Source organism: Apodemus sylvaticus, chromosome 12 (genome assembly GCF_947179515.1).
Source record: "Apodemus sylvaticus chromosome 12, mApoSyl1.1, whole genome shotgun sequence".
NCBI lineage: Eukaryota > Metazoa > Chordata > Mammalia > Rodentia > Muridae > Apodemus > Apodemus sylvaticus.
In genome coordinates, this window is record NC_067483.1 from 17,898,476 (window position 1) to 17,914,969 (window position 16,494).

The 16,494-nt window shown below is 46.8% G+C and overlaps 1 protein-coding gene across 4 annotated transcripts in view; it reads right to left on the reverse strand.

Moving 5' to 3' along the window:
• Bcl2 (BCL2 apoptosis regulator) overlaps positions 1–14,904 on the reverse strand; it is a 173,638-nt gene extending 158,734 nt beyond the window's left edge. For 2 of the 4 annotated variants that reach the window (XR_007980489.1, XM_052200888.1), the window contains exon 1: positions 13,120–14,898. Coding sequence is in view for 3 of the 4 variants with exons in the window: in XM_052200888.1 (XP_052056848.1) it covers positions 13,120–13,695 (576 nt within the window). In the remaining variant the exon portion in view is untranslated. Of the gene's footprint in view, positions 1–308; positions 1,648–2,870; positions 4,167–13,119 lie in introns of those variants that run through there. The other 2 variants (XM_052200890.1, XM_052200891.1) reach the window with 2 other exon arrangements.
• Positions 14,905–16,494: the final 1,590 nt, after the last annotated feature.

Consider the following 16,494-nt stretch of genomic DNA (forward strand, 5'->3'; position numbering starts at 1 on the left):
ACGCCCCTCCCCCAGTCTGCGGCTCTCCTGCTATTCAGCTAGTTTACCCAGGCACAGCTCCGACTTCCCCGTGCTGGAGGACTCAAGGACTGTAGGAAAAAGAGCTCTTGAATACTGTATTTTCTGTTTCCGCTCCAGTCTCCTAGAATAGCGCCTGGTACACAATTTGTTTTGCTTTGTGGTTGTTTAAGACAAGGTCTCACCATGCGACTCTAGATATGCTATGTAGACCAGGCCGGCCTCATTCCAAAAGATACCTGCCTGTCCCCACTTTTCTTAAATACTGGGATTAAAGGTTCATACTAGCAGTCCAGGCTGACCTTGAACTACGAGTAATCCTCCAGCCCCAGCCTTGAGTGCTGGAATTGCACCATGAGCTACCATGCTCAACAGTAAGAATTTTTTGAGATGTTCTGGATGGAGCCTTACACCAGTGCCTCCCAATGACCTCATAAATGCTTCCTTGAAGGAGAGAAGTAGGGTCCATGGCCCCTTTAGCACTTTGGTGCTACCCTAGAGATGAAAGCTCTATTATTCTTTTTTAATTTAATGAATGCATGCCTATTGTTTTACTGTTTACCTATTTTAGAGAGGAGCCCATTTTTAAATACAAATAGAAGCCACAGTGGCTGGTTAGTGACAACCAAGACCCACCATCTGTGGTGATCACCAGGCTTTGCTGTCTCTCTGTTGAGGCGTGTGTGTGTGTGTGTGTGTGTGTGTGTGTGTGTGTGTGGTGGTTTATAGAATTATCTCATGTAGTTAATAGAAGTCTCCTATTAGCCCTTTAGGACTTTTCTTTTAGAGCCAAGACCACCTGGCTCATAAGTCTCCACAGGGTCCTGAGCTCATGTATGGACATCAGGCATTCTATTTGTGTGTGTGTGTGTGTGTGTGTGTGTATGTTTGGCCTTGAATCAATCACAAGTTAGGCACATATTCTATCATTAAGCCACTTGTTTTTCAAGACAAGGCTTTTCTGTTTAGATTAAGCCACATTTTAATTTCTGTGATTTATTTTGCAATAGAAAGCAGTAGATGATACATATTTCCAAAATTTAACAGGGTTGATCAAATTCCTATTAAGTAATCTGGTGTCTTAGGACAGTAGTTCTCAACCTTCCTAACACTGTGACCCATTAATGTTGTGATGACTCACCAGCCATAAAATTATTTTCGCTGCTACTTCATAACTGTACTTTTGCTACTGTTATGAATCATAATGTAAATATCTGTGCTTTCCTGCCTTAGGCTACCCCTGTGAAATGGTCCTAAAGGGGTTGCAGCCCACAGGTTGAGGACCACGGTCTTCGGAAACCATACCGGGAAGGTGAATGATGTACCAGGTGCCGAGAACACCTCCCTAGCTTCCTGGTTCTAAAACACCGCCTGCAAGTTCTCTCTTCCAGAGATGCACAGAAGCGGGGGCTGGAAATCGCGGAGAAGGCAGGCGCAGCGCCTGCCTTTCTCAGGGTCCAACACAGGGAATCCACAGAATAGTTTCGTTCTTTGTTTTCACATATAAGAAATCCTATGACAGCTGCCTTCCACAACTGAATTCTCCTCAAAGAAATGTTGATGAACTGATCTTTTAAAGGGATGTTACTCCACTGTGAATCCTAGGCACTGGATGCCTCCGACCGGACGCTGCTGGTGTGAGAGAATATGAAATTAGGCGAGGCTCACAAAGACCTGAAACAGCAGCCTCAGCTGGTTAGAAATCAATCGGCGGGAGAGGTCACTGTAGCTTAAACAGAAAACGGGTGGCACCTGAAACCCTTGGTCCGCCGGCGCATCTTCCTTAATCATCTCTACATCCTTTCCCTGCATCCGCACTGCCGTTCCAGAGGCCAGGCACAGGGCCTCTCACTGCCCACTCACACCTTTCCAGTCCCAATCCCATCAACCGCGTGAGGGAGGCTCTCAGTGTGGAAAGAGCCTTGGTAGGCTGCATGTCTCCAGCATCCTCTCTCTGAGCCAGCCAGTCTGGACTCCTCGGTCCCTAAAACCTTCATCAGCTGGTCCCACATTTCCCTCTTCATTAGGCTAACTGCCCCTCCTGCAGGCTTTGGTCTGCCCCAGGGGTACCCGACCTCACAAAAACCTCGGCTACAGCTGCATTCTCCTGTAGTGCTGTGCTGCCTGATTCTGGATGCGCTACACCTCCGAGACTGAAAGTCAGAAAGAAGACCATCTCACTCCAGGACCTGGCCTATATACAAACATTATCATCTGAATACGAAATGCCTCCCCATAGGCCCATATTTATTTTATTTAAGTGCATGAGCGTTTTCCCTGTAAGTATGCCTGTGAGCCACTTTCATGGCCAGTGCTAGGTGAAGCGAAAAGAGGTTGTCAGACTCGCTGGAACCGGAGTCACAGGCAGTTATTGGCCACCATGTGGGTACTGGGAACTAAACCCAGTTCTTCTGGGAGAGTCAGCTGGTGCTTCTAACCACAGAACCACCTCTTCAGCCCAGGCTCGTATTTTAATGCTTAGTCCCTATCTGGAAACCCAGCAGGTGGGTGACTCTGGAGGAAGTAGAAAATGTGGGTCAGCAGGCTTGAGGCCATTTCACCCAGACACCCCGATGATCTGCCAAGCACAGCATTCACCATAAACTCCTCCACACCGCGATGCTCTCGCCAAGCACCTGGGCCACGCCACCACAAGGGGACCCTTGAAAACTATGAGCCCCCCAAAGCTTCCTCCCTTTTGTGGTGCCATGGTTAACATATAAACATCATTATGGTTTGAAAAAAAGTCATATAAATGAATAGCTGATTTATTGTTCTATGTTCAGTAAATGATGGCCAACGTAAAAAATCGTTCAGCTAATACCAAATGCAAAACAAAACAAAAAACAAAAACAAACAAACAAACAAAACCCCCGAGATGGTCCTTACCAATGACAACCAAAATAGTCCTTTTCACCATTTTACTGTGCCAAACAGGTAAATGTTTTAAGGCAAAGTCAAACATCTCCACTCACATTACCCTTCCCCTCAATTTTCTATGTTTTAAAAGCACTAATTTACTCATCCATTGGCCCTGCCCTTGAAATATTTCTTACAAAAGGCATTTTTAGATTCCAATGACATGGACTTTAATCAGTTAATTTTTAATCGAGCCAAATATTAAACACTCACATTAACCAGATAAAGCTACTGATTTGCAGTGACAGCTTGTGTTATTCTCACGCACAGGCCAAGCATGAAATAGAAAACTAATAACCCTTAACTGTATTCTCAAAGTATCGCTTATGGGAAAGAAAACTACATTCAAAGACAACTTGTGCAATGTCATTGCTTCCCCTGTGCTGCAAGCTGTTGCAGGGCTCATTTTCTCACGGTGTGGGCAAGCTTAGAGCCCTCGTCAGTGGATGTATTCATTAAGAAGGAATCTGGCAGTTGGACAGGAGACAGATAATTTGGAGACCAGGCCAATTATCTGGGTGTCCTTTATAATTTGAAGTTTCTGAATTCACTCAAAGATAAGCCACTTGAAGAGGGGCTGGCAATGGGAAAGAGGCACAGATGGCCAAAGAAGAAGAGAGGGAGGAAGGGGGAGGGGAGTCAGAAGAGAATTTGTGGTTTCATTCATGGGGACAAATCTGCAAGTTGACACATCCGTCTTTTTAAAAGCCCCTAGAGAAGTATGGTCAACTTTCATTACAAGTAAACAAATCATCCGATCTTTCTCAAACAGATGATAAATGAGGAGCAACAAGGCTTTAAAGTTGCTCTATGCCAAGAGATGAGGGTTCTTAAAACACAAATTCCTCCGGTTCTCAAAACCACAGATAGGCAGTGAGTCTGGCTTAAACCAGAACAGACCAAACGTAGCCAAAGCTACTGGGCCAATACTGTTACTGGTGACAGCCCTGGTGGTCTTCTGATTGGTCAGTATCTTTAGAAATGAAATCTTAAATTCTCTCAACTTTGGGAGTGCTGGCCTGGACTGGCGTCCAGCTTCAATGGGCTGCTGGAGTTTATCATTTATCTTCAGGACTTCAGTGCAATTCTCTTACTATTTCAGTGAGCACACTAATCAAAGCTCAAATCCACCTTGCTCCCTCCTCGAGAGCCTTGCACAAGCCTTGCTTTCTTTAATGATAAGGTGATGAAAATCTCAGCCATCAGGGCAGGCACAGTTTGGGTTATATCTGAAACAGGAGGAGAGAGAAGAGAAAGTATATGTGTGGGATCTGTGTGCATATCACCTTTGTATAAACAGATAGAATGTCACCATCACGATGTTGGCAAGGAAGGGGCAATATCTGAGGAAAGTTCAGTGCAAAGCAAAATCCATACTTATAAATCTATACTTATATTATACTTTAAATTTTTAAATTAAAAATTTAAAAATCTATATTTATATTATACTTCCTTAATTCAAAGAAAAAGATACAAGGAAAAATTCTGGAAAGACTCAGTGAAACAGTATTTGGCAAAACCAGAACGGGGAACTGGGAAGGGGTGGGAGGGAGGACAGGGGAAGAGAAGGGGGCTTACGGGACTTTCGGGGAGTGGGGGGGGCTAGAAAAGGGGAAATCATTTGAAATGTAAATAAATTATATCAAATAAAAAAAAAAGAAAAAAAAAAAAAAAAAAAAAAAGATACAAGGAAATTATAGTTACGCTGTCTTCTTTTGTTTTTAATAAATATTAAGAAGAAGGATGTGACAGTTGCGCACAGATCACTCATTAAGAGACTAAGACTGGCCAGTTAGGATGAGCTAAATACCCGGACTGCTTTACTAAAATCACTTTATTAATTCATTCTTTTCATAAATGTACTGTTTATTATAAAACACTTATTGCTTTCATATTCGAGATTCCATCTTGAATTTAATGGGATAAATTAGTTCACTGGGAAATTGTAGAAATGAAGTCCCTTGAATTTAGATCACAAATGGAGGGCCTTAGCAGCTAACAAGGCAATACTCGTCCAGCTCAAGTTAAATTACATAGCTTAGGCACAAGGGCAGTTCCTTTCCTACCCTCTTTCCCTGGCATGCCTAATGCCTGGGCCTCACTGCTTTCTTGGTTCTTCCACTTGTACATCCTCACAAGGGCCCAAGATGAGCTAGTTTAAAGTCAGTCTAATTACGCACCATGCAACATGGCCGGTAGGCCTTCCCTCCTCTGGAAGACAGTGCCTTTTTCTTTTCCGGCCAGCTGGTATACTCCTCAAATCCTCTGATTCTTTGTCCTTCATTCCTCATGGAATCCAAATCTTTTGGTACTGCATCTACCCAGCCTTTTCCATTCCCCCATTTACACTCCCCCTAGCATCAAGCATCACCAGACCAGTCTTTCTCTAACATATACATCCTGCTGTGTCACAGGATCCTTTCAACATCTGTCAAGCTCTATTACCCCTGTGATGGCTATTCCAGTTGTCACTGTGACTACACTGGGAATGGACTGCAATCCAGAAATAGATGGCACACCCGTGATCCAGATTTTGAGGCTTTTGGTCCTGATCTTGAGGAACAGTTGCCAAGAAAAGCTCAGGCCCAGGCAGGGGAGTACGTACCTTTAATCTGGGCCATACCTTCTGCTGGAGCCCTACCTATGGATGATGGAAGAAGGAAGGCTCACTCTTCGCCTGATTGCACTTACTTGCCAGCGCATCAGTTGGAACCTGCTTCTTCAGGATTCCAGCTTCTACAGGAGACCAGCTGCCGGACCCAGCCCTCATGGGGCTGAGCAGCTACAAGACTCTTCACCTCCCATTCACAGCTGCCCATTGTTGTGTTGGTTGGACTGCAGACTATAAGTCATTCCAATAATTTCCTTTAAAAAGTTCCTTGACTCTAGAGATCCCTGATTAATACAACACCTCTCTCAGTTTAGGCCCGAAGGCTACATTCTCAGATTAGGTTATTCCCAGAATAGCCTTGCTGCCCTAATCAAGCCAGACCTCCCAGTCCCACTGCCTGAAACACTCCATCCCCACACCTCTTTCCTATCTAGTCTCCAAAACTTGCTTCAAAACTCTCTCCCACACCGAACTCTCCTGAGGTCCCTTCTAACTAGAGTAGCTCTCTGTCCACTAAAAACAAGGAGAACGTGGCTACCGACAGATTAGTCCAAATGTTTGTTCTTTTAAAAAAATTATTTAACCAAAACACCTATCCCTGAGCTTTTTGTATGTATGTTTGTAATAAATGTTTTCCTCTGTGAATAAAAAAAGTGTTAGTGTATGCATTTCCCTAAATAACAAAATCCTCTGAAGCCATCTGTGCCCGGCACTGCTCTAGATCCTGGGAACTTGAGGTTAAAGTTCACAGACAGGTACTCGTTTTTTTTTTCCTAATGCTTCCTCAGGCAATCTTACTCTTGTGCTCCCATATCAATGTTTAGTAAGTGGCTCTGCCTCGATAAACTTGTAAATTCTTTCAAACTTCTGTTCTCAGTGGGGAGGGGGGGGGAAGGACACTGGCAAGAATCCAAAGAGGAAGTGGCTAGCAATAGCCCTGGAGCTGTAAACGGAGAGGTGCCGGAGCTGCCAACCTGCATGGCACTCTTTCTCCCGACCCCAAGAGGTGAATCGCCATGTCCAGCTGATGACACGACTCAGGCCGGCTTTATCTCTACCCTGACTGTAACGCAGACATGGACGATACCCTAGAAAAGCACCCGATCAAGATGCCTAAGCATTCGTCCTCCCTTCTTGGAAATTTCAGATGCAGCTGAGAGAGGAAGGGTTGGCTGCAAGACAACTTCAGGCTTAATAACGCAGATATAAAATTCATCATGCCGCAAAGCAGACGGCTTAGCTATATGCTCTGGAGAGCTGGAGAGAAAGCAAAACCCAATGTGCAACTCAAACCCCTTGTTTGGGGCGCTACATATTAACACCTGTAAACAGCCCATTATTCGTTACAGCTTAGCTGTCTTCTTGATCGCTTAAAATGGAGAAATACAGCAATTGGAACTGTTGCAAGAAAAGACATATTGGTCTCAATGGGAAAAAAAAAGATCTCCCTTGAAAAATTAAAGTTTCTCTTGACACAGTGGGTTCTCCATTTGTTTTCAGGAGACGTAATAAAGAGCAGAGTGGAGCCGGTCATAAGCTTCTGAGTCATGGTGCCGAAATCCCAGAGAGCAGATTATTAACTAAAAAGAGAATAGCCTCTAGCCCCGAAATCCTGAACACAAAACAGTCAGACAGAAATTGCCTAATGGCTTGCTGTTGAAGACCATGCTCACAGATGATATGCAAAAGAAGGTATGTTCAGTTCCGTGCTTAGCCTCTTACGACATGGGCAGCGTCACCCAAGAAAACTACCCAAGATGCAACCCGAAGTGGCTGCACTAGCATGGCTACAAGATCCTTCCCAGCATGCTGGAGGGTGGGACTGGGGAAGAGGTCCTTACAACAGGTTATCTTAGCTACCTTAGTCGAGGCATTCGCCCACTGGAATCACACACTGCGGGGATCCCTGCAAGAAGAAACCTGTGCCAGCTGATGCTCTCCTCTGCACGGGTTGGGATCTGTGATCTCCGGAGTCAAGGGGCAGTACCTGCCAACACAATTGTTACCTGCCTTTCTGCCTGTGGCACAATCCGACTCTGGAGAGCTTTACTGTGACTTTAGCGATATCTTACTACTTTCTACCTCCTGGAAGAATCTAGATGAAATGCCAGGCTCTCCATATGAATCCTACCCCTCAACTGTTGCATGGTGACAAGGAGCTAATCCAGGATGCCTATGAGAGAATCTACAAAGCCTTAGGGAGAGAAACCATCGCTAAAACCATTAAAGTCTCCTCGTGCTCACTGGGAGCCAGTGCTGGCACTGTATGTACAACCGGCTCCCACCAAACAGCCACCTGCAGGAAGACCTTGTTAGAGGGAAAGAACTGTTTAATGTTAAAACTTTCCCCATCCGCATTTAAAGGAAGACATAGACATAGGATAGACATAGACATGGGCACCACACACTGCAGTTTAAGGACACGGCGAGAGTGCAGGATGGGTCCCTGTAAATTGTGAATCACATTTCAGAAGAGAAACATCTGATAACAGAAAAGTACCAGGACCGAAACCGAAGCAAAAGAGACGCTTTCTTCCTCTCTAAGGTTAGGGCTGGGCTGGGGCGGGGGAGTCTCTTGTCTGGTTCAAACCCTACTTGCATCTTTCTGCGTATGAGAAGGAATTATTTAAGACACATCCTCACGCTACTATGTTCTAATTAGTGCAAGCCTTGATTGTCTTTCCCTTAAAACCCTTTAATGAAATTCTTTTAAAACTGTAGATTAGTGTTTATTAAATCTACTGGATGTGAAAAAACACTGTTTAGTCGATTACTGTTCAAATAGGGAACTCCCCCCACCTTTCAGTTCTGTTAATCCTATGTCTATGTTAAGTAGTTATGTTTTTAAATTGTTACCTGCATGAGCCCCAGTGCACACAAGAACAACCATAGAGCTAGAAATAACTTTAAGAACAAGACTGAAGCACATGCAAAACCACATACTTCTTGTGTTTTTCTTTCTAAGTCCAGGATCTCGCTTGCTCAGCTCCTGGGTACCCCACTAAGACACAGAGACCCCTAGCCTGTGATCGATCCAGGCTGCAGGGAGCTTTCCTTCCCGTGTCCCCAACCTAATCCGGGGCCTGGCACAGTGAAACTTGCCATGTTGTTCTGCTAGAAACTCAGTCCTTGAATGATTAACCTGCTCAGACATTAAGTGCGTGTCTGAATTAAAGCAAGAAGGGTGGAAGACAGACTTCATAGGAAGATGAACTCAGAGTGGTCTCTATGAAAGGTCACTGCTGTACCTGAAAAAGATAATATCAGATTACCTTAAAAAGGTTTAGCAGAACCTTTGACTCTCACATACAATACACCTGGGGGGGGCAGGGCTTTGTACTTGTACACAACAAAGGTAGTGTTGTTTTCTTGTACAAATGTACTCCTTTGCTAGCCTGCTATGAAGACACTGTGGGTGTCCTTAAGGCAAGTGAGATAGATGGTGCACCTCGAGGAGACAGCCCAGCTGCAATGCACTCAGAGACCTGGCCATGTTGTTGCTTGCATGCAGTTATCATCTGTCCAAGATACAAAACAAGACAAAGACAAGGAGGAGAGGGGGGAGAAGGCAAGGTTTTGGTTTGGATTTTCCCCCTCAGTGGATTTCTGTTATGTGGTAGGTATGTGTGGTCCACGGCATTTAAACAATACGACATGTACCAGTTCAATCAAGGGTTGCCAACATGAACAATCTGCTTTTTTTAGAAAGCACAACTAAAAGGAACAGGACACAAGAAAGAAATCTTCCGTGAGCCCAGCCACTGGCCATTAGGGCCGCCCACCATTTGTGATGGCTTCCTGTAGCCATCCCCAACTCTCTTCCAGGCGGTGGTGGCACACGCCTTTAATTCCAGCACTTGGGAGGCAGAGGTAGGCAGATTTATGAGTTTGAGGCCAGCCTATTCTACAGAGTGAGTTCCAGGACAGCCAGGGCCACACAGAGAAACCCTGTCTCGAAAAACCAAAAAGAAAAAAAGAAAGAAAAGAAAAGAAATCTTTCAGTAGATGCTAAATAGCCACAAAACCTCCAACCCAGAAAGGAGGACAGAGGGAACTAGACTCGTACGAAGTTCCAGGAAGACAGTCAACAGCACATGACTAAGAGCTCGAAGACCAATAACAGGATTTTTCCCTTGCAAAATAAATTATTGAAAGTGGTCATGGGATTCCTAGCAGACAGAGATACACAGTTTCCCAAGGCAAGTTCATCAGGGGATGTATTATTTAAGACTGGATCATCATAATGCTATTTTTAATACTATCAGTTTGCTGCCAGAATTGGCCAAGGCAGCTGTCATTGGCCACTGGGAAAAGGATGCTCTTTCATGCCGTTCATCTCCTGCATGACAGGAGAGTGGTCATGCGAGTTGTGTCCAGAGGGGAAAAGTACTTGCTAGCTGACTACCTACAACAAAGGGAGCTGACTTCTGGGTACAGAGACCTGAGCTTCCCTTTAGCTGACGAGGGAAACCCATCACACTTTAATGGTGTCAGTAGTGCCAACGCAAGCTCCAGAACCAGCACAGGAAGCACTCCTGAGAGGAGTGCGATTGGGCTTATGTAACGTCTGTCTCTACTCCTTCATTCTCCATTTCTTTTGGGGGTAAGATTGCTGTGGTGGACACCTGAGAAACAGGACTCCAGGTAACGTTCTGGACCTGGAGCCACTAAGGGGTCAAGAGAATCCGCGTCAGGATTGACTCTTCAAAAACAAAACAAAACAAACAAACAAGAAACCGCCCACATCCAGAAAGGATCAAGTGGCAGCCAGCATCCTCAGACTTTACTGTACATAGAAACCACGTAGAAACCACTGATTGTGACTCAGTGGCACTGGAGTGAAGCCTCGGATTCTCTTGGTGTCACCAAGAAGGTCCCCGGTGACACCCGTGCTTCTGACTCTAAGGCCTCAGACGTTTTTCTAGAATGGCCGCTGTCTCCCTACTCTTTCTTTCTTGCCTTTCTCTAGATGGCACAAAGCTTTTATTCAGACGTGGGGCCAAGCCATACTCTGCTCTAAACCCAATTGCTTCTTTATTCTCTATTTAATTTTCAGGTTCTGGGACCCTCTGTCAGAAGCTGGTCCTTCCAAAGGCTGCTTTCTCCGTAAGGAAATATGGAAAGATGCCTTCCCCAGGCACGGAACACTCTGACTCTGAGGCAGAAAACAAAAAGCTGCAAGCGTCCTCAGCAGGTCTACGGTCCAAGCTGCTCCGCCAGCCATGGGAGATTATGTCTGCCATTCCCGTTCTTATCTTACGTCAGGAAGCTCTCGGCTGAAACGGAGCTATGGTTATTAAAATGTCACCACAGTGTCCATCAGGTTAGAGATGAAATCCTGGCTAACTAAAATTAAAGGGAAAGCTAGATGCCAAATGCCCAAAACAAACACTGACATTATTAAGAATCTTGAAAGCACAGGCTGATACAGAGCGGCCACCAAGAATCCTCAAATACTACCACCTTTATCGCAAAGTGTTCGCATCCGATTGCGTTTTCTGATACGTACTCTTGTCAATGTACTTTCTTTTCCTGCAGAGTCATCCATTTATGTGTTGTTCTGAAAACTGCTAGACTTTTTTTTCCGTCATCCATTTATGTGTTGTTCTGTATGACTTACGTTTACTACAGCAGGCTTTGTAAAAAAAAAAATGTTTTATCATCTCTTCCAATATGCTATTGTGGTTTGGATTCATAACATGAAGCCTATGCCTTTATCAACCTCAGATACCTGTTGACCACAAAGATAGGCCCTACAACAAAAACTTGATGATGAATACAGAAAGAGAGAGAGAGAGAGAGAGAGAGAGAGAGAGAGAGAGAGAGAGAGAGAGAGAGAGAGAGAGACTTCATTTAAAGGGAAACCTCAGCTGTCTGACGTGTTAACATATTGCAAGTCGACACCAAAGGTCAAGTTGTATCTGAAGTCCTGTATCCCACCTTTTTATTAACTTGATAGTCAATACCACACCTTTACTGCTTTGGATTTCTTTCAAATAGAAAGAAACATATTTAATAAAATATGAAATAATAAACCTAAATCAGATTTATTTTGACTTTAAAATGATTCTTCTGGAGCCTGTAGATCCCATCTCTCTGTACACACTGGCTAAAATATCAAACCACCTACTTAACTAAACATCTAACAAAATAGTTTCTATCCTTCAGCCAAGTCTTCCAGCATTGCTAACAATCTGATCCTGTGGGATGTCAACAAACAAACAATTCACAAAGAGCATGTGAATTTCAAGCACTTAAACTCTGATATTTGAGTTAATTTTACTTTTAAACGTTGAACAGTGCCACCAATATTTTGTCAACTTTGGTCAAATAAGATCAGATGTTCACATCAATCATTTATTTTTCTTGGCTTTTTCAGGGCCTATGAATATTAGCATATCTTGCAAACTGTAGTAAAAACATAATATGCTTCTAGATCGTTGGTTCACGTTTGGTCAGTTACGGACTTTTTGTTCCTGTTAAGTTCTTAAAAAAAAAAAATTACTCGTTCTCTTTATACTACCAAGGCAGGACTAAAATGGAAACCCTTTCCATTAAAACAAGGTCTTTTTAAAATGTCAGAAAATAATTATTGCTTTCTCACAACTATTTTAGGTATAACAAGCCTTAAGTCTGCTCTCTGCCACCAAAGAACCAGAGAAAAGCTTACATCATATGGTAAACTACGGAAGCTTGACCTCCCATGCTAGCAGAAAGCCATCACCCCATGGGTGTGCATCTGTGTTATGGACACCGATCGTGACTTGTCAGGGCTGGAGACTCCACAGCTAAGTGGAATCCACTAGTCCGTTCATAGGAACCTGGATGCAAGTCTATCCAGCAGCGGAGATGGCAAAACTATGTAGACTGCAGGCAAAGATACAGAGAAGACATTACAGTGGATGCAAACTTCTCAATCCCTGCATCTCCGCTGACGGACAAAGCGCCCACAGCCTGTTCAGGGTGCACACACCATGCTCACTGGGACTATTGCATAGGCTGACTGGATTCCACAAACATCGATGAATACCCAAGTTTACCTTTTTTTTACAAGCTTAGCTATGATTTCCAAGAAAAGGAGCTGTATTGTTTTTCTTTGGGAAAATGTTCCCAAGTGAGTTAGAAAAGGTTTGCCTGCGTCCTCTGGTGGAGCCTGTTTGTCTAGTTGAACCTTTTTTAAGTTTGTTAGTTCACCAGAGGGGCTAAAGATGCAAGGGTCAAGAGGGAGCGCTGGAAGTCTGGCTCCTATACAGGACCCAGAACATCTGCAGCAACCAACTCTGAGAGTCGCGGGCGGAATATACTATTTATCTCCAAATCCTACTGGATTGAAACTGCTGGGCCTTTGCTCCCTCACAGCCAGCGGGCAGGAGTTAACACAGTGCTGGCAGGGTGTGATCTACCCAGAGGAAGGGAGTGAGAGGTCAGGGGAGCAAAGCTACAAACTCTATTTCATCCTCTATTTCATCGGCTCAGTGGCCCATTTTGACCCAGAATCCACTCACACCCCAACCTGCGCATCTTGGCCTTGAGATCAAAGGCCAGACTCATTCAACCAGATGTGCACCTACCCAGCCTCCGTTATCCTGGATCCAGGTGTGCAGATGCCGGTTCAGGTACTCAGTCATCCACAGGGCGATGTTGTCCACCAGGGGTGACATCTCCCTGTTGACGCTCTCCACACACATGACCCCACCGAACTCAAAGAAGGCCACAATCCTCCCCCAGTTCACCCCATCCCTGAAGAGTTCCTCTACCACCGTGGCAAAGCGTCCCCTCGCGGTGAAGGGCGTCAGGTGCAGCTGACTGGACATCTCTGCGAAGTCGCGACGGTAGCGACGAGAGAAGTCATCCCCAGCCCGGCGGAGGGTCAGGTGGACCACAGGTGGCACGGGGCTGAGCGCAGGCCCAGCGGCGGCAACGAGGGGCCGTGGAGGAGACGTCCTGGCAGCCGTGTCCCGGTGCACAGCGGGCGCTGGGTTGCTCTCAGGCTGGAAGGAGAAGCTGCCAGGGGTAGGGGCAGCCCCCAGGGGCGCCGCGTCTGCATCTCCAGCTTCCCACTCATAGCCCCTCTGGGACAGCTTATAATGTATGTACTTCATCACGATCTCCCGGTTATCATACCCTGTTCTCCCGGCTTGCGCCATCCTTCCCCGAGAAGAAGCTGCAGGTGCCAACGGCACTTCACGTCCTGACTGACTCCCGCCCCACGGCCCCGAAAGAAAAAAAAAGAATAGTTATAATCCAGCTCTTTTATTGGATGTGCTTTGCATTCTTGGATGAAGGGGTGTCTTTAGTTATGCCGAACACTTGATTCTGGTGTTTCCCCCTTGGCATGAGATGCAGGAAATTTTATTCAAATTCCTTTCATGAGGCACATTATTTATTAAGCTTTGTTAATATCAGTCTACTTCCTCCGCAATGCTGAAAGGTGAGGAGGCGGGACGACCTAGGAAGTTAAAATCAGGTGTATTTTCCTTTATATATTTAGGGTAAGAAAGGTATATCCGGCTGCAAGTTACACGTTAAAGAAAATGCATTAAACTGGAAATTATATTTGCTTGAATGCACTTGAAGTAAAAAATATTTCAAACGCGTCCATGGAAAGTTACATTAAGCCAAATTCCTGTGCAAAGAACTTACTGTATTTTCTAAGGACGGCATTCTCTTCTGTCAAGTTTCCCCTTTTTTGGTAAAACCCAAACAAATACATAAGGCAACCACACCATCGATCTTCCGAAGTTTCCTTGTATAAGCTTCTCTGAAACTTGCAATGAATCGGGAGTTGGGGTCTGGGGGCGAGGTGGAGGAAAAATCAGGAGGGGTTCCAGATTGGGTCCTCACACTCGGCTTCACTGAGAATGTCAATCCGTCGGAATCCCAAGCAGAGATCTCAAGAGCACCGCAGCGGGGCAAAAAGGCAGCGGCGGCGGTGGCGGCAGATGAATTACAATTTTTCAGTCCAGCATTTGCAGAAGTCCTGTGATTCTCCCCGCTTCTCGGCAATTTACACTCGCACACACACGCGGGAGCGCAGGCATGGGTCCGTATCCACCGGACCGCTTCAGACCTCCAGGGGAGAGCGACACGCCGAGGGGACGATGGAGGAGCTGGGGCACGGGGACCGGAATCCTCTTCTCTTTAAACTCCGAAGGGCCAACGCGTTTCCCGAAAGGGTTTGAAAAAAGCAGCTTGCTAAACGCAGGCAAGGACGCGCTGGGGCCGCGGGTGCCCAAGGAGCAGCCCGCGCACTGTGTGTGGTGCGCTGCGCTGCGGGAGAAGGAGGTGGTGGGGGAGGGTTTGCCCCCCTTCTCTTTTCCTAAAAAGGATGACTGCTACGAAGTCCCCCCCCCCCGGCCCCCTCTTCCGCTGCACCCCACCGGCGCACCCCGCCTCCGGGCTGCGCACCCTTTCTCCTCCTCCGCTGCGGGCGGCGCTGGCGGCCGCCTCCTCGTGCTCGCGCCGCGCAGCCGGTTCCGCGGTGACGGCTGCGGCTGGGGAGGGCCGGGACACCTCGGTGTCGGCGGCGGCGGCTCGGCGGGGACCCGGACGCGGGGCGGGAGGATGGGCCCGGGAGGAAGGGGGCGGGCGCGGGGCGGGGGGCCCGGCCTCTTACTTCATTCTCCGCCGGAGCGCCTGGTTTCCTGTACGTACGTCACCGTTCATTCAAAAAAAAGAAGAAAGAAAGAGCCCTCCTCTGAGCGCCCGCCCGCCTCCGCCCGCCCGCCCGCCCGCCGCCCGGGTTAAAGGCGCCGCGGCCGCCCCGGGGAGCGCGCGCACGGCCGCGGCGGTTGGCCTGGGTGGCGGCCACCCGCGGGCTACGCCGGGCCGGGGACCGTGGGTGGCGCGGGCCTCCCGGGCGGCCGCGGCTCAGCGGGCTTGCGAGGGGCCTCCTCCGGCCTGCGGGGCTGGCGGCTGGCTGGACGCGCCTGTAGCCAGGGCCAGGCTGTGGCGAGGCACCTGGACCTTTTCTTACCCGGTGTGCACACATGCATGGCTCTTTTTCAACGTGTACAGTGTGCACAGCGGCATGGACCTTTGCTATGTAGCATGTGTAGGTCACATGGAACCCCTTCTAACTGCATGCGTGGAATGTGCACAATCCAATGGACCCTAACTACATGTAAAGTGTGTACACAGTCACTGTGTGTGTGTCTCTGTGTGTGTACTGCATTTACAATCACATGGACCCTTTAAGCAATATAGTGTGCGCAACCACATGTAGTGTATAAAATCAAACAGACCCTCAGCTAACCATGGGTGTAGCTTACATGAACCAAACCAACAACACTATGAGCTCTCTGCAGCCAGAGAGATTACTGAAGCATATACTGACACCAGACAGTGAGTGGTAGCAGTATGCTTCCCTTAGGTGAAGAGAGGCAACTCCCAACACAGTCTCCAGGATATTAATTACAAATGAAAATACTTAGAATAGTAAAGTTAGCATGCCTGTTTCTAGGCCGTTTTGTCCAGACACCACGAGCTCTGTAATTTAGAATAGGTCAGAGTACGCCTCTGCTGTGAAGAGTATGGTGCCCACAACCAGCGAGGGCTGTGCCTCAGAGGCTGGTCTCTCCTTGTCTCCCAGTCAGATGGCTGCAGGCTGATAGAAGCCACAGATACTCCCGGTTTGTTAAAGAGTAGTCAAAGGTGGTATGCGGCGTTACCTTGGTGTCGTCCAAGCAGACATCACATGAGCACCCAGGCATATCGACTTGGTGAACAAGGCCAGACCTAACTCTCAGTGGCCCAGTGAGGAGAGAGAGGAAAAGAGCAGCATTGAGAGCTTTAAAATAATTCGGGAAGGCTTTTTCCTCTGCTCCTAATGCTTCCAGCACAGGGCTGAGGCTGAGGCTGGACCTCAGGGAGTGCCACCTGTCACCTCTCAAGGCCATGAGCCTAACCAGCAGTCAACCTGAGATGGCTTCAGAAGATGTAGCCAT